The sequence below is a fragment of the Lasioglossum baleicum genome, chromosome 1 (genome assembly GCF_051020765.1).
Source record: "Lasioglossum baleicum chromosome 1, iyLasBale1, whole genome shotgun sequence".
NCBI classification, from domain to species: Eukaryota; Metazoa; Arthropoda; class Insecta; order Hymenoptera; family Halictidae; genus Lasioglossum; species Lasioglossum baleicum.
In genome coordinates this window covers 15,397,676-15,416,101 of record NC_134929.1, presented here as the reverse complement: position 1 = coordinate 15,416,101, position 18,426 = coordinate 15,397,676, and the positions used below count along the sequence as shown (strand labels likewise).

Sequence of the window (18,426 nt, the reverse complement as noted above, 5' to 3'; positions counted from 1 at the left end):
AACGGTTCTATTTAAAAAAAAAAACAAAGTCGATCTTCGCATCAGAAAGTATGCCCCTTAATATCGTTTAACTGTCTGGAACATTTTTTAGTATCATCAACAGTTTCTGAGATATTTGACTGGGTCGATTTAAATGGGACACCCTGTATCGTGTGTCAATACGTTTTCCAGTCACTGTAATTCTGCAGGCAGCCAGGCGAAAGAGATCTCATTGGATCGCAGAAAAATTCGAATCCACTTGTAACCGCGAGCTCGTGTATTAACGAATAGGATTTCTCGGGTCGGAGCTTACAACTTATAATCCCAACAAATCCGGTCATAGGTTACTTGCTCGACCCGTCGGAAGATTAAACTTGCACCCCCGTGTTGCACGCAGGTATAAGCATCCCCTGTAACGCTCTGCATCATTTTCTATCCCCCACTACGACGGCCTCATCCCCTTGAATCGGCTTAAGCTGTGCGCGCGTACACGGGTCATTAAGTCCAAGCATTGCTCGCGTAAAGGCATAGAATATTATGCAATTCCGAATACAATATTGCCACGATCGGCTTACGAAATTGAATCTGGCAGGAGTACAAGCTTTGACAGAACTATCCTTTTCGAGCCCCGCACCCTCTCTACGTGGTTAGAATAATATGTCACGGCATGAACTAGAGTAATTAGAGTGTTAAATATTCAAAATAGGTCACCCTTCGATAGGGGATGATGGATAATATTAGCTGAACATGTACAACAAGCATGTCAAACAAGTAGTTTGCGGCCCGACCAAAAACTTTGAAACTGTTGATGACAATTTATAGATTTCACATTCCAAATTCACCCTTTTGCAAGTCAATTTCAACTTTCTGTAAATCAATTTCACCCTTTTGCAAATTAATTTCACCCATTAAGAATATTTACAAATAATTATTTATTTTTATTTCGATTAAATTATATGTATACTTATTTAGACACACGTGAACGATGTCATTACTGCGAGGGAAGACAATACTCAATACGCTTCAATAAATATGTATTTTCATTTCTAAAATTTATTAATTAGAAAATGGCTACTAAAAAATGTGAAATTAATTTGCAGAAGGGAGAAATTTGCAAAAAGGTGAAATTGATTTACAGAAAGGTGAAGTTAACTTGCAGGAGGGTGAATTTGGAGTGCAAAACATGTACAACTAGAATTAATCGAAATGCAGCGTGATTCCATATTGAAACGAACATACAGTAGCGGACAAAATTTTAAGACCGTTCTAAAGAGGACGATAACTTTCTTAATATTGTACTAAACGATTTGAACTTTTTTAGGAAGTTAGAGCAATTAGTTTACTCAAGGATGTGAAAAGAAATTTTTTCAAAAATTGCAATTGATCGGAATTGTTGAAAAAATACTAAAAGTTGAATTTTTTACTTTTTTATGTGGGCCCCTATATTGAAAATTTAAGAAATATGTTTTGTAGATCTGTGTCAATTAGACATATTCTGAAAGTTTCGTCAAAATCGGCCGACGTTGCAATGAGCTACAAACGTTTAAAGATGGTAAAAAGTGCAGATTTTCACGACTTATGATGATGTTTCAAGACAACCGTTCTCTTAGAAAACGATTTTAACACTAAACCTACCGAGCCTTAAAAGTAACTGATACATGTTCCCTTATAAACTGACAAGATTGATTTCATTTAGACTTCATGTGGCTCCTATTGTAATACGTGCTCTACTAAAGATATCTACGTATACAATCATTTCTTATAAAATCATTTTTATTATTTTAATAATTGTAAAATAATAAATCTGGAACCGGTCATTTTGACCGGTAGTGGTAGGTTTAGTGTTAAAGTTTCGTTAACTATTTTGTTCCATATGTCTACAGGGTGTCCCAAAATAGTTGAATATTTTCTTATACCCTTTATGTTCATTATATACTGTTTTAAGAACAATGTACCTAACACTTTGAATTGTGAAAAGATTGATCGCAAAGAAACAAAACGAATGATCGTAGAGGGACAACATTGACGTCACAGCACAGGGCTCGCATATTTCAAAAGCAATGACTTAAGACCTATTCGGCATGGGTCGTTTATTTCCCGAAGGTATGAGGTCAGGCAGACGTTCGCCCTAAAGGGGCAGCTAGGTTTTTCCCTGGAGTGTGGCTATCGTCCTCGGCGTGACTCATGTCCTCCAATCAAAAATTATTGCTGCGATATCAGTGAAATCAAGAAACGCTGCTAGGCTCTAAATTTATTTTTAAATTTAATCTACTACATAAGTGGGCACACACAAACTTTTGTGCAGATTTTCACCTTCACAGAAAAATCTAGGCAGAGTTGTATTTCTATCAAATTAAAATTAATTATTTATCTACATAATATACTATCAAACCAACACTGATAGGTAAACAGATACTAATTGTGTTAACTCTAAATTAACTAAGTTAACTAAAAATGATAATTCTTTTCACATAGCATCAGACATCTAACACACCTACATTGGCATAATGTCTATACAGGGTGTGGCCTGACGGGTGGAACAACCGAGCAGGGGGTGATACTACATGTAAAAAAAAGCAATAACATTTTTTCGTTTGACGCTTCGTTTTCGAAAAAATCGAGTTTAAAGTTCCGCCAGGTTCGCGTGCTCTAGTATTTGCACAAAGTAGAATGGGTTCATCATGATCAGACGCGTCAGACGATTCTTATGCAATAGCATGTGTATTCGCTGCATTTTCAAACTGGATTTTCTCGAAAACGAAGCGTCAAACAAAAACATGTTATTCCATTTTTGCGACTTATTTTTACATGTAGTATTACCCCCTTCTCGGTTGGAGCACTCGTCCGGCCACACCCTGTATATTTACTGTATACTTGTGTAAAGATCTTATGTCAATTATTTTTGCATAAATCAGAATAAATAAGAGCAATAATTTGTGGTCAGTTAGACATTCTTCAATTGATAATGTTCATTGAGGGAAAGTATTTTTAATATTTTAACCCTTAGCACTCGAGTGGTGACTCAGATTCACCACTAAAAATTGCTGTACCATTATTCAAAATTTTGTTCATATTATTAAACATTTTGGTATCTAAACAATTACTACACATTTGAGCACTGTATGAGTTATTATATCAATTTCATACGCATACAATGAAAAGAATAGTATAGAATGGAATTTTATTCTAGGTCGGAAGAAATGTCTAGGTTTTCTAGTTAACACTTTACCTATATTAACAGGATTTTCAATAATTTTCATGTACCAAAAGGAAGCATAGAAATTTTCTTTTACACTGCAATGTTAAATGAAACTACTAGATGACGTTATTCAGAGTGACTTTTTAGTTCACAATGAAAATTGCTGTTGGTATTGAAGGTTCCATTAAAAAGTGTTTAGCCATGTATTTTTCATAATTATGCAACAATCACCGGTCGGCAATGTGTTAAAATAGCTCCGAGTGCAAAGGGTTAACAATGGGTTAAAAGTGTCTTCTGAAAATTCAAGGTACAGCCTTGCAGAGTTGGAAATTACATTACAATTCCATTATATCAGATCTCCCGCGACATCGGTGTCAAAATAGCTCCAAACAAAAACGTACACAATTATACGGGCTTGAAAAAATGCACCTACACAGAGCACGACGAGACCGTCCGCCACCCATTCATTTTCACAGGGGGTGCACATGGAAAAGCAGGGGTTGAACGTGCCCTGTGGTAACTGGTTCATGGCATAGGGTTTCAAGACCCTGCTCCGACTGCTGCTGGTTAGACCGATGAGATTTTATCCAAATGCTATTCATGAGCAGCTCGAATTCCGCTACGAACACGGGAAGATGGATTCCGTCTGATAAGGAAAACTTTCTATTATCACTGATAACGTGTCCCCGAGATTGCTTCTGCAGACTTTTAAATTGGTAATTACACCTGTAAATTTTATTCGTAGAAAACGGTAAATTTCGTGAGCAGTTAAACGTGCAATTATGAGAGTCGTTAGTCTCCATAAAGTAGGTTTAACGACAGAGAAGCTTCCTTGCGCATTTTATTTCTATTTAAGTGCAATCGAAGTATTCATTGTTTATTTTATTTACATTTAGAGTTTATTTAAATGCGAAGCTTGTTGGGATAACGACAGACTTCGGATATCGAATTTTGGGATAGTGAAGGTCCTGCTGTGCTGAATTATTTTTGACGTTTATATTTCATTTCCCGGTCCTCGATCACTGAAATTGAACCTTCCACAATAGCGAGCAAACCGAGCAAACAAAATCCTGGCCAGATTGCATGTCGAGGCTTGGACGTGTCTTGCGGAATTCATAATACCGCATTGGGAGGAACAAGTGTTGCTCGTTGCAATATGGTACGATCATACACCAACCCCGTAGCCGAATGTAATTAGTTTTTAGCCCCAGAGCTATGATAGGGGGCTGGCCTATATGCCTAGGGTGGTCCCATGGACTTTCCCTGTATGCACACACTTACTCCTAGTGCGATCTAACGCCGTAGGGTGGTTCTCCGCCTAGGGGTGGTTTCAGTTTGCCCGAGGCACCCTTGCCAAGTGCATCTATTGTCTGTGTGCAAGGACCCGAAAATACGCTTATCGGTCTCATTGACGTCCGGACCGAGTTTCGTGATTTCCTTCGACGTCTTCGCCAGAGTCGCTTCCACTTCGTAGCTGGATTCTCTCCGTATCTCGGTGTTTCCGTTGCAGTACAATTGCTTTTACAGTTTAGTGGATAACAGTGATTGTTCTATTAAATATTTGCCGGCTGTCGACCCAGTTTCTCGGCGTGCAACGTGCAAGAATTAAATGGAAATTGTTCTGGTGATCTGTAAATGGTGTTCAAAATTCTTGCATCATGTGCGTCAAAAATATAAAGAATGAGGTAGAGGTTCATCCATTTAACAAAATGGGTAACAGTGATTGTTCTATCAAATATTTGCCGGCTGTCGACCCAGTTTCTGGACGTGCAACGTGTAAGAATTAAATGGAAATTGTTCTGGTGATCTGTGAATGGTGTTCAAAATTTCTGCATCGTGTGCGTCAAAAATATAAAGAGTGAGGTAGAGGTTCATCCATTTAACAAAATGGGTAACAGTGATTGTTCTATTAAATATTTGCCGGTCGCCGACCCAGTTTCTCGGCGTGCAACGTGCAAGAATTAAATGGAAATCGTTCTGATGATCTGTGAATGGTGTTCAAAATTCTTGCATCATGTGCATCAAAAATATAAAGGATGAAGTAGAGGTTCATCCATTCAACAAAATGGGTAACAGTGATTTTCAAGTGTTCAAAAGTTTAACCAATTTTCATAATATCCACAGATGACGTGTGGAAAATAATAACGGTAAACAAAAGTAGTTTTGAATGTACCTGTTATAGTAGCACAACGAGCAACAGGAGTTTATGTGTTGAACGTGATGTTAGGAACAAATCTTTTTTAAAGTTCGACCTTTTTCCTTCCACAGTTCTCTGAACAGACAAGGTCCTAAAATTTAAAATGTAATTCATGATGAATGGGTGCAGCAAATTCTTCTCGAGTGCAACCACGAAATGTCTACAATAATGGCAGCACACAGAAGTTGTTTAAGTAAATCTTTCGTGAAGAATACGGTGATCGAAGCATCGACGAAGCTATCGTTTCGATATCGCCGTAAAAGGACATGGACTTTGAGGCTGGAGTAAACAAAAGAGAACGGATAATCGATATGTCGTCGAAGAGGAGAACGTTCCACGTGGATTGGGATTCTCCAAGTCATGCAACCGGTACGGTAAAAAGGAGGCCCGTCTCGCTCAGCGTGCCCCTTTCAATTTCAGATAATTGCTTCGAAAACGTCGAGTATTACGAGGTGAAGGATTGTATTGGCGGCTACGGTTTAAGGCTTTTGGAATCGTTCGACGACCGATTCGAACGGCGTCAGACCGCCGTCCCGGGATTCCTCGAGAGCAGACGGAGATCGAACGAAATGGAAGGTGGCGCCATTAGGGATAATGGAAACAGTTTAGAGCACCCTCGATCTCGCGCAATCCCTCGCGAAGTGGAGGAACGAAGCAGGAATGGAGGCACTGAAAAATTTAACGATTTGTCGCCTGGCTCTTCCACCAAAAAACGATTGTCTGCCTGCGGGCTGAGCAACGAATCGGTTTGCCGACTTTGCTCCTCTGATTTAGAGGATTGCACGTGCGGCGAAGAGAAAGATAAAATCAATAGCAGCGGGTATTATGGTAAGAAACAAAACACTAAAGAAAAGCGTGTTGGCAAAGCTGATGAGTTCTATCGTTTCGAAGACTCTTCTGAAACATTTAACGTTTTGTCGCGTGGCTCTTCCACCGAAAAACGATTGTCTACCTGTGGGCTGAGCAACCAATCGGTTTGCCGACTTTGCTCCTCTGATTTAAAAGATTGCACGTGCGGTGAGGAAAAAGATAAAATCAATAGCAGCGGGTATTATGGTAAGAAACAAAACACTAAAGAAAAACGTGTTGGCAAAGCTGATGAGTTCTCCCGTCTCAAAGACTCTTCGCAGCAAGAAACACCAAAGAAGAATTCAAAGGCGAATGTGCGAAAGAATTTCGGTTTGAAGTTGTTCCGGGAACCCTTCGAGTGGAAGTCAAGGACACCGAAAGTTACTTCTGGAGGCGCGAGGTTGGGCACAGCGAAGAGCAGAAGCTTAATTCCAAAACTGAAAACGGGAAAGTGTAGTGAAACCGGTTGTGGTCTAGTGAATTCTAGCTCGGAAAGTTCGGGCATCGGCTCGCCTTTGTCACCTTTGTCACCGCAAAAGGATGCTTCCATCAATGCATCCGGAAGTCTGATCAAGACGAGTGGTAGCAAAAGTTCTGGTCTTGGATCGCCGGATTCGCCGTTGTCTCCGGAGAGCCAGAAATACGCGGCATTCTACTTGATCGAGGAACAGCTGGAGAAACTAAGGAATTGTCCCTGCGAGAAACGTCAAGCGCAGGTAAATTCTTGAACTTTTCTCAATCTCAGAGTCTCTGAATATGTATTAACTTCTTTGGAAGTTTTTATCTGGGAAATCATAACTCGAATGTCCTTCTTGGACAAGTTTATGGTCCACCGAAAGCAATTCGTGTGCGCAAAATGAAGGTTCTTGGTTGAAAGATAGTGAGCAGTAGAAAATGAATAGGTACAATTGAAAACAGAAAGATTTAAAGAATTTTATAATATCTCGATGCATGATTTCCAACTTATTAAAGAAAAGAAACAATTTCTGCTTGATGCCTGCTTCTTGTAATTGATGTAGACAATTTTTAATTGCAATTGTCTGTTTCTTAAAACTGATGTCTATAATTTTTACTTTGTCGAATTACTGTGCTTGAACGATTGATAAATATTAAACCCTTTGCGTACACCTAATAAGGATTTACAATGCAATAATAATGAGTAGCCTGCGGATGTTTATGTAATTTCCAATTTTTATAGACAAATTTGAAGAAAGTGCAATAAAATAAAATCCTATTTTTAATGGAAACACTCTTTATAGATCCAAAACAAATGAAAGTAGTACTGAATTCTATCGAATTTTATATTCTGGCATTTTTTGAAAATTCCCATAAGCCGTAAAGATCCGCAGTCTAATAATAATCAGGTATGCAAAAACTGAGATCGTAGTCAGAAGCGAAAATCGATGAAAGCTTGCCGGAAGATTGGAATTGGTAGGTCTAGTAGTGAGGAGAAGGCCATAAATCTTGTGAGTCACATTCTGGGGGTAACGTAAGCCTATGGTTGTGCAACCACGTGGTGCAAAGGAATTACTCTCACCCTCTTTCGTGCGCGTCTTTCGTTTCCAGCCATGCGCACACGTTGGAGCGCGTGCTTCTCATTCATGTAGCCGCCTTCTGACCGAACTCAACGTTACATTACGGACAAGTTATTTCGTGAAACGGACATGCTATGCGACTTCGTGTCATCTGCAATCTGTTGTACCGAAACCCCAACATCCACATAGTTGAACGTCACTTGCACTCCCAGCTATAATTACAGACTATCTGGACACCTACAGTGGGTGTGCAACGTGTTAGCACACTATTTAATAACGAATAACTTTTTGAAAATTGCTCCAACCGGCACGAGTTTTCTCGATTGATATCCAGTGATTAACCCTTAGCAGTTAAGGCGGTAGACTCGTTTCCAGGATTGCAAGGATGCGGGATTCGCGTTCTCATTTCTCGATAATACAAACACGGGGTTTTTCAGTAGTCAAAAACGCTACATAAAAGATTGATCTAGAGCGCTATCGCCCTCAAAAGTCCTATTTTTTCGTTTACGAGGCGTAATTTGCATTATAAGATACTATCTCGTCGGTGTAGGTGGTTGTTCCGCACTCTTTACCTAAATAGAACCAGAGTATAAATGACTTTGTTCACGCCCGGGGTGAACCAGCTTGAGTAATACATATATTTTGTTCTGAAGGAAGGTGAAATTGCAAAATGTTATGGAAGACAATAAATATAGGAACAGAATTTATTGAAAATCAACATATTTATTAAATGTGTAGCTATTAGCTCGATATTATCCTTTATTCATAAGACACTAGAAGTTCTTACAAATAAAGGATAATACCGATTGCCCAGGTCTCACCACGAGGAGGTTGCTGCACAAGAGACCCGAAAGGGAGTCAGAACGAATGCAATATTCCTTCTGGCTCCCTTTCTTACAGCGACGCACTTATACTAAATTACGCAAGTATGTCGAGTAATTATCACGGGGCAGAAGGTGTGAATCGGAGAAGAAGTCTCCGATCCACGGGGGATCAAAGGCGAATCAGGCAGAAGGCTCTGATTCTTTCAAAGTGAGAAACTAGAGCGAACCAGAGCAGAAGGCTCTAGTTCGAAGGTGACGCGGCGCGTACAATGCTTGCAGCCCAGCCCCGGCCAGACCCGATAACCGACGTGTCCTCACCAAGAGAAATGGACAATGAGAAGTGTTCAAACGTAGAACCATCTCTCTGCCAACTACCTGCCACCAGGCAACACAATGCATTGAGGTAACGTGGGTAGGATGACGAACAGAGAATTTCTCTGCCAACTACCTGCCACCAGGCAACGCAAAGCATTGAGGTAACGTGGGTAGGATTACGAACAGAGAGAATGGCAATACGAGTGAACAGGTCTCAATGAACCACCCCTCTCAATGTATCGACGCCGAATACCGGCTCCAACCGGTCTGGTACATACAAGCAAGGTCCGACACAGCAGAAGGCTATGTCGGAGTCAAAAATACGAGTCGAGTAAAGTGACGTTACGGCAATAATTACTCGACATATTTAGAACGACGATATACAATCTTAATAACTAACGCACGCAAGTCGATGGAATTATACTAAATTACGCACGCAAGTCGAGCAATTATCGCGGAGCAAAAGGTGTGAATCGGAGAAGAAGTCTCCGATCCACGGGGGTTCAAAGGCGAATCAGGCAGAAGGCTCTGATTCTTTCAAAGTAAAAAATAAGAGCGAACCAGAGCAGAAGGCTCTGGTTCGAAGGTGACGCGGCACGTACAATGCTTGCAGTGCAGCTCCGGTTAGAGCCGATACCTGACGTGTCCTCACCAAGAGGAATGGACAGTGAGAAGTGTTCAAACGTAACACCATCTCTCTGCCAACTACCTGCCACCAGACAACGCAATGCATTGAGATGACGTGGGTAGGATGACGAACAGAGAATTTCTCTGCCAACTACCTGCCACCAGGCAACGCAAAGCATTGAGGTAACGTGGGTAGGATTACGAACAGAGAGAATGGCAATACAAGTGAACAGGTCTCAATGAACCACCCCTCTCAATGTATCGACGCCGAATACCGGCTCCAATCGGTCTGGTACATACAAGCAAGGTCCGACACAGCAGAAGGCTGTGTCGGAATCAAGCAAACGAGCAAAGTGAATTTAAGGCAATAATTACTCGACATATTTAAAACGACGATATACAATCTTAATAACTAACGCACGCAAGTCGATGGAATTATACTAAATTACGCACGCAAGTCGATGGAATTATACTAAATTACGCACGCAAGTCGATGGAATTATACTAAATTACGTCCGCAAGTCGATGGAATTATACTAAATTACGCACGCAAGTCGAGCAATTATCGCGGAGCAAAAGGTGTGAATCGGAGAAGAAGTCTCCGATCCAGGGGGGGATCGAAGGCGAATCAGGCAGAAGGCTCTGATTCTTTCAAAGTAAAAAATAAGAGCGAACCAGAGCAGAAGGCAGAAGCAAGGTCCGACACAGCAGAAGGCTGTGTCGGAATCAAGAAAACGAGTAACGTGAATTTAAGACAATAATTACTCGACTTACTCGGGTGCGGCCTATCGGCGATTCGGGTACCCCGGGGACGCGACTCCCCGTACTCACTCACGGCCGCATCCGTGAGTGAGCCCCTGGGGGACCTCCCTCGGCGAATAAAACTACAACTTCGTGGTACGTCCTCTTCTTGGTGTGTCCTCTTCTTGGTGTGTCCTCTTCTTGGTATGTCTTCTTCTTGGTATGACTTCTTCTTGGTGTATTCTAGCTGAAACAGACTAATAATATAGTTAGACATAACAATACATAACCCTGCACATGAGTGCAAACCTAATACCCGCTCACAAGAGCCAACCTAATACCAGCTCACGAGAGCCAAACTAACCCCGCACACGAGTGCGAATCTAACCAGCTCACGAGAGCCAAACTAATACCAGCTCACGAGAGCCAAACAAACCCCGCACACGAGTGCGAATCTAACCAGCTCACGAGAGCCAAACTAATACCAGCTCACGAGAGCCAAACAAACCCCGCACACGAGTGCGAATCTAACCAGCTCACGAGAGCCAAACTAATACCAGCTCACGAGAGCCAAACTAACCCCGCACACGAGTGCGAATCTAACCAGCTCACGAGAGCCAAACTAATACCAGCTCACGAGAGCCAAACAAACCCCGCACACGAGTGCCAATCTAACCAGCTCACGAGAGCCAAACTAATACCAGCTCACGAGAGCCAAACAAACCCCGCACACGAGTGCGAATCTAACCAGCTCACGAGAGCCAAACTAATACCAGCTCACGAGAGCCAAACAAACCCCGCACACGAGTGCGAATCTAACCAGCTCACGAGAGCCAAACTAATACCAGCTCACGAGAGCCAAACAAACCCCGCACACGAGTGCGAATCTAACCAGCTCATGAGAGCCAACCTAATACCAGCTCACGAGAGCCAACCTAACACCAGCTCACGAGAGCCAAACAAACCCCGCACACGAGTGCGAATCTAACCAGCTCATGAGAGCCAACCTAATACCAGCTCACGAGAGCCAAACTAACCCCGCACACGGGTGCGGCCTATAAGCGATTCGGGTACCCCGGGGACGCGAAACCCCGTGCTCACTCACGGCACCATCCGTGAGTGAGCCCCTGGGGGACCTCCGATCGGAGGAATACCAATTTCAGACAAGATATGAAAATGTTTCGAAGCGGGACTTGTGAAAGTTCCGATGCAAACAATTGGAAATTCAATTCAACGGTCAGAAGACCAATCATAATTCTGCACATGAGTGCGAATACAACCAGAGAACCAGCTCATGAGAGCAATTGTAACCCCGCACAGAAGTGCTAATACAACCAGCGGAACAGCTCGTGAGAATAACTATAACCCCGCACACGAGTGCGAAAACAACCAACGAAGCAGCTCACAAGAGCAATTATAATCCTGCATACGAGTGGGACGCTCAAAATGTAATTTTTATAAAGAATAAAATTGATAATTTTGAAGAAGACTCAATAGTCTTCATTGAAAGTCTCGATAAAAATTTCAAAAGTATGAAGGACGAGTTTAAAAAGACAAAAGAAGTTTTGAAAACTATTAGTAATCAAACTTACCGTTGTTCCTTGAATTGACAGTTGAAGGTAGGCCAGGGTAACTGTAGATGACCTCTAGTCCACCTCTGGTCCACCTCTGGTCCCACCGGTTCTCCTGGCGCTCCTGGTCCCGCAGCACGTCCGCTCACCCCGCTTCCCACGCCCCCACTGACTGACCGCCGGTGAGCTCTCGCCGATCTGCCGAGCTCGAGCGGCGCCCCCCACTCCGCCGAATATCGATCGATGTCGATCGCCGTGACAATTATTGAAAAATTTATTATTTCCAGCTGGTTAATGTTTATAACAATTCTATTTGACAGCGATGTCCACAAGCAATCCCTTGCCTATCTGACCACCTAATTTTTTAGTCAAAGTGGCTAATAGTTTTCGTGATACGTAATAACTTTTAAACCATAACATTCGCACGCATTAATTTATTCGATACAATTCACAGATAAATTTATTATATCTGGCTGTTTAATGTTTATAACAATTCCTTTTTCTAACGATGTTAACGAGCACTCCCTTGACCACCTTGCCTTCTAAATTTTTCGTAAAAATAGACAATAAAACTCGAAATATAGAATAACTTTTAAACCATGAACATTCGCACGCATTAATTTATTCGATATAATTCACAGATACATTTATTATATCTGGCTGTTTAATGTTTATAACAATTCCTTTTTCTAACGACGTTAACGAGCACTCCCTTGACCACCTTGCCTTCTAAATTTTTCGTAAAAATAGACAATAAAACTCGAAATATAGAATAACTTTTAAACCATGAACATTCGCACGCATTAATTTATTCAAAATTGATTTTTATTATATAGAAGATAATGCCATGAGACATTTATTAATTCTAGCTACATAATTAATGTTTATAATAATTCCTTTTGCCAACGACGTGGACAAGTACTCTTATCTTAAGAGAATAACTATAACCCCGCACACGATTGCGAAAACAACCAACGAAGCAGCTCACAAGAGCAATTATAATCCTGCATACGAGTGGGACGCTCAAAATGTAATTTTTATAAAAAAAAAATTGATAATTTTGAAGAAGACTCAATAGTCTTCATTGAAAGTCTCGATAAAAATTTCAAAAGTATGAAGGACGAGTTTAAAAAGACAAAAGAAGTTTTGAAAACTATTAGTAATCAAACTTACCGTTGTTCCTTGAATTGACAGTTGAAGGTAGGCCAGGGTAACTGTAGATGACCTCTAGTCCACCTCTGGTCCCACCGGTTCTCCTGGCGCTCCTGGACCCGCAGCACGTCCGCTCACCCCGCTTCCCACGCCCCCACTGACTGACCGCCGGTGAGCTCTCTCCGATCTGCCGAGCTCGAGCGGCGCCCCCCACTCCGCCGAATATCGATCGATGTCGATCGCCGTGACAATTATTGAAAAATTTATTATTTCCAGCTGGTTAATGTTTATAACAATTCTATTTGACAGCGATGTCCACAAGCAATCCCTTGCCTATCTGACCACCTAATTTTTTAGTCAAAGTGGCTAATAGTTTTCGTGATACGTAATAACTTTTAAACCATAACATTCGCACGCATTAATTTATTCGATACAATTCACAGATAAATTTATTATATCTGGCTGTTTAATGTTTATAACAATTCCTTTTTCTAACGATGTTAACGAGCACTCCCTTGACCACCTTGCCTTCTAAATTTTTCGTAAAAATAGACAATAAAACTCGAAATATAGAATAACTTTTAAACCATGAACATTCGCACGCATTAATTTATTCGATATAATTCACAGATACATTTATTATATCTGGCTGTTTAATGTTTATAACAATTCCTTTTTCTAACGACGTTAACGAGCACTCCCTTGACCACCTTGCCTTCTAAATTTTTCGTAAAAATAGACAATAAAACTCGAAATATAGAATAACTTTTAAACCATGAACATTCGCACGCATTAATTTATTCAAAATTGATTTTTATTATATAGAAGATAATGCCATGAGACATTTATTAATTCTAGCTACATAATTAATGTTTATAATAATTCCTTTTGCCAACGACGTGGACAAGTACTCTTATCTTAAGAGAATAACTATAACCCCGCACACGATTGCGAAAACAACCAACGAAGCAGCTCACAAGAGCAATTATAATCCTGCATACGAGTGGGACGCTCAAAATGTAATTTTTATAAAGAATAAAATTGATAATTTTGAAGAAGACTCAATAGTCTTCATTGAAAGTCTCGATAAAAATTTCAAAAGTATGAAGGACGAGTTTAAAAAGACAAAAGAAGTTTTGAAAACTATTAGTAATCAAACTTACCGTTGTTCCTTGAATTGACAGTTGAAGGTAGGCCAGGGTAACTGTAGATGACCTCTAGTCCACCTCTGGTCCCACCGGTTCTCCTGGCGCTCCTGGACCCGCAGCACGTCCGCTCACCCCGCTTCCCACGCCCCCACTGACTGACCGCCGGTGAGCTCTCTCCGATCTGCCGAGCTCGAGCGGCGCCCCCCACTCCGCCGAATATCGATCGATGTCGATCGCCGTGACAATTATTGAAAAATTTATTATTTCCAGCTGGTTAATGTTTATAACAATTCTATTTGACAGCGATGTCCACAAGCAATCCCTTGCCTATCTGACCACCTAATTTTTTAGTCAAAGTGGCTAATAGTTTTCGTGATACGTAATAACTTTTAAACCATAACATTCGCACGCATTAATTTATTCGATACAATTCACAGATAAATTTATTATATCTGGCTGTTTAATGTTTATAACAATTCCTTTTTCTAACGATGTTAACGAGCACTCCCTTGACCACCTTGCCTTCTAAATTTTTCGTAAAAATAGACAATAAAACTCGAAATATAGAATAACTTTTAAACCATGAACATTCGCACGCATTAATTTATTCGATATAATTCACAGATACATTTATTATATCTGGCTGTTTAATGTTTATAACAATTCCTTTTTCTAACGACGTTAACGAGCACTCCCTTGACCACCTTGCCTTCTAAATTTTTCGTAAAAATAGACAATAAAACTCGAAATATAGAATAACTTTTAAACCATGAACATTCGCACGCATTAATTTATTCAAAATTGATTTTTATTATATAGAAGATAATGCCATGAGACATTTATTGATTCTAGCTACATAATTAATGTTTATAATAATTCCTTTTGCCAACGACGTGGACAAGTACTCTTATCTTAAGAGAATAACTATAACCCCGCACACGATTGCGAAAACAACCAACGAAGCAGCTCACAAGAGCAATTATAATCCTGCATACGAGTGGGACGCTCAAAATGTAATTTTTATAAAGAATAAAATTGATAATTTTGAAGAAGACTCAATAGTCTTCATTGAAAGTCTCGATAAAAATTTCAAAAGTATTAAGGACGAGTTTAAAAAGACAAAAGAAGTTTTGAAAACTATTAGTAATCAAACTTACCGGTGTTCCTTGAATTGACAGTTGAAGGTAGGCCAGGGTAACTGTAGATGACCTCTAGTCCACCTCTGGTCCCACCGGTTCTCCTGGCGCTCCTGGACCCGCAGCACGTCCGCTCACCCCGCTTCCCACGCCCCCACTGACTGACCGCCGGTGAGCTCTCTCCGATCTGCCGAGCTCGAGCGGCGCCCCCCACTCCGCCGAATATCGATCGATGTCGATCGCCGTGACAATTATTGAAAAATTTATTATTTCCAGCTGGTTAATGTTTATAACAATTCTATTTGACAGCGATGTCCACAAGCAATCCCTTGCCTATCTGACCACCTAATTTTTTAGTCAAAGTGGCTAATAGTTTTCGTGATACGTAATAACTTTTAAACCATAACATTCGCACGCATTAATTTATTCGATACAATTCACAGATAAATTTATTATATCTGGCTGTTTAATGTTTATAACAATTCCTTTTTCTAACGATGTTAACGAGCACTCCCTTGACCACCTTGCCTTCTAAATTTTTCGTAAAAATAGACAATAAAACTCGAAATATAGAATAACTTTTAAACCATGAACATTCGCACGCATTAATTTATTCGATATAATTCACAGATACATTTATTATATCTGGCTGTTTAATGTTTATAACAATTCCTTTTTCTAACGACGTTAACGAGCACTCCCTTGACCACCTTGCCTTCTAAATTTTTCGTAAAAATAGACAATAAAACTCGAAATATAGAATAACTTTTAAACCATGAACATTCGCACGCATTAATTTATTCAAAATTGATTTTTATTATATAGAAGATAATGCCATGAGACATTTATTAATTCTAGCTACATAATTAATGTTTATAATAATTCCTTTTGCCAACGACGTGGACAAGTACTCTTATCTTAAGAGAATAACTATAACCCCGCACACGATTGCGAAAACAACCAACGAAGCAGCTCACAAGAGCAATTATAATCCTGCATACGAGTGGGACGCTCAAAATGTAATTTTTATAAAGAATAAAATTGATAATTTTGAAGAAGACTCAATAGTCTTCATTGAAAGTCTCGATAAAAATTTCAAAAGTATTAAGGACGAGTTTAAAAAGACAAAAGAAGTTTTGAAAACTATTAGTAATCAAACTTACCGGTGTTCCTTGAATTGACAGTTGAAGGTAGGCCAGGGTAACTGTAGATGACCTCTAGTCCACCTCTGGTCCCACCGGTTCTCCTGGCGCTCCTGGACCCGCAGCACGTCCGCTCACCCCGCTTCCCACGCCCCCACTGACTGACCGCCGGTGAGCTCTCTCCGATCTGCCGAGCTCGAGCGGCGCCCCCCACTCCGCCGAATATCGATCGATGTCGATCGCCGTGACAATTATTGAAAAATTTATTATTTCCAGCTGGTTAATGTTTATAACAATTCTATTTGACAGCGATGTCCACAAGCAATCCCTTGCCTATCTGACCACCTAATTTTTTAGTCAAAGTGGCTAATAGTTTTCGTGATACGTAATAACTTTTAAACCATAACATTCGCACGCATTAATTTATTCGATACAATTCACAGATAAATTTATTATATCTGGCTGTTTAATGTTTATAACAATTCCTTTTTCTAACGATGTTAACGAGCACTCCCTTGACCACCTTGCCTTCTAAATTTTTCGTAAAAATAGACAATAAAACTCGAAATATAGAATAACTTTTAAACCATGAACATTCGCACGCATTAATTTATTCGATATAATTCACAGATACATTTATTATATCTGGCTGTTTAATGTTTATAACAATTCCTTTTTCTAACGACGTTAACGAGCACTCCCTTGACCACCTTGCCTTCTAAATTTTTCGTAAAAATAGACAATAAAACTCGAAATATAGAATAACTTTTAAACCATGAACATTCGCACGCATTAATTTATTCAAAATTGATTTTTATTATATAGAAGATAATGCCATGAGACATTTATTAATTCTAGCTACATAATTAATGTTTATAATAATTCCTTTTGCCAACGACGTGGACAAGTACTCTTATCTTAAGAGAATAACTATAACCCCGCACACGATTGCGAAAACAACCAACGAAGCAGCTCACAAGAGCAATTATAATCCTGCATACGAGTGGGACGCTCAAAATGTAATTTTTATAAAGAATAAAATTGATAATTTTGAAGAAGACTCAATAGTCTTCATTGAAAGTCTCGATAAAAATTTCAAAAGTATTAAGGACGAGTTTAAAAAGACAAAAGAAGTTTTGAAAACTATTAGTAATCAAACTTACCGGTGTTCCTTGAATTGACAGTTGAAGGTAGGCCAGGGTAACTGTAGATGACCTCTAGTCCACCTCTGGTCCCACCGGTTCTCCTGGCGCTCCTGGACCCGCAGCACGTCCGCTCACCCCGCTTCCCACGCCCCCACTGACTGACCGCCGGTGAGCTCTCTCCGATCTGCCGAGCTCGAGCGGCGCCCCCCACTCCGCCGAATATCGATCGATGTCGATCGCCGTGACAATTATTGAAAAATTTATTATTTCCAGCTGGTTAATGTTTATAACAATTCTATTTGACAGCGATGTCCACAAGCAATCCCTTGCCTATCTGACCACCTAATTTTTTAGTCAAAGTGGCTAATAGTTTTCGTGATACGTAATAACTTTTAAACCATAACATTCGCACGCATTAATTTATTCGATACAATTCACAGATAAATTTATTATATCTGGCTGTTTAATGTTTATAACAATTCCTTTTTCTAACGATGTTAACGAGCACTCCCTTGACCACCTTGCCTTCTAAATTTTTCGTAAAAATAGACAATAAAACTCGAAATATAGAATAACTTTTAAACCATGAACATTCGCACGCATTAATTTATTCGATATAATTCACAGATACATTTATTATATCTGGCTGTTTAATGTTTATAACAATTCCTTTTTCTAACGACGTTAACGAGCACTCCCTTGACCACCTTGCCTTCTAAATTTTTCGTAAAAATAGACAATAAAACTCGAAATATAGAATAACTTTTAAACCATGAACATTCGCACGCATTAATTTATTCAAAATTGATTTTTATTATATAGAAGATAATGCCATGAGACATTTATTAATTCTAGCTACATAATTA

General features: G+C 39.9%; 1 protein-coding gene across 5 annotated transcripts in view; it reads left to right on the top strand.

Annotated features, from left to right (window-relative positions):
- The window catches only part of Sick (sickie), a 375,431-nt gene that overhangs the window by 40,533 nt on the left and 316,472 nt on the right, over nt 1-18,426 (top strand). Inside the window, exon 1 of one of the 5 annotated variants that reach the window (XM_076447075.1) lies at nt 5,124-6,940. The exons of 3 other annotated variants lie outside the window; for them this stretch is intronic. In XM_076447075.1, the coding sequence (XP_076303190.1) occupies nt 5,642-6,940 (1,299 nt within the window). In that variant the 5' untranslated portion in view covers nt 5,124-5,641. Of the gene's footprint in view, nt 1-5,123; nt 6,941-18,426 lie in introns of those variants that run through there. One more of the 5 variants, XM_076447085.1, reaches the window with a different exon arrangement.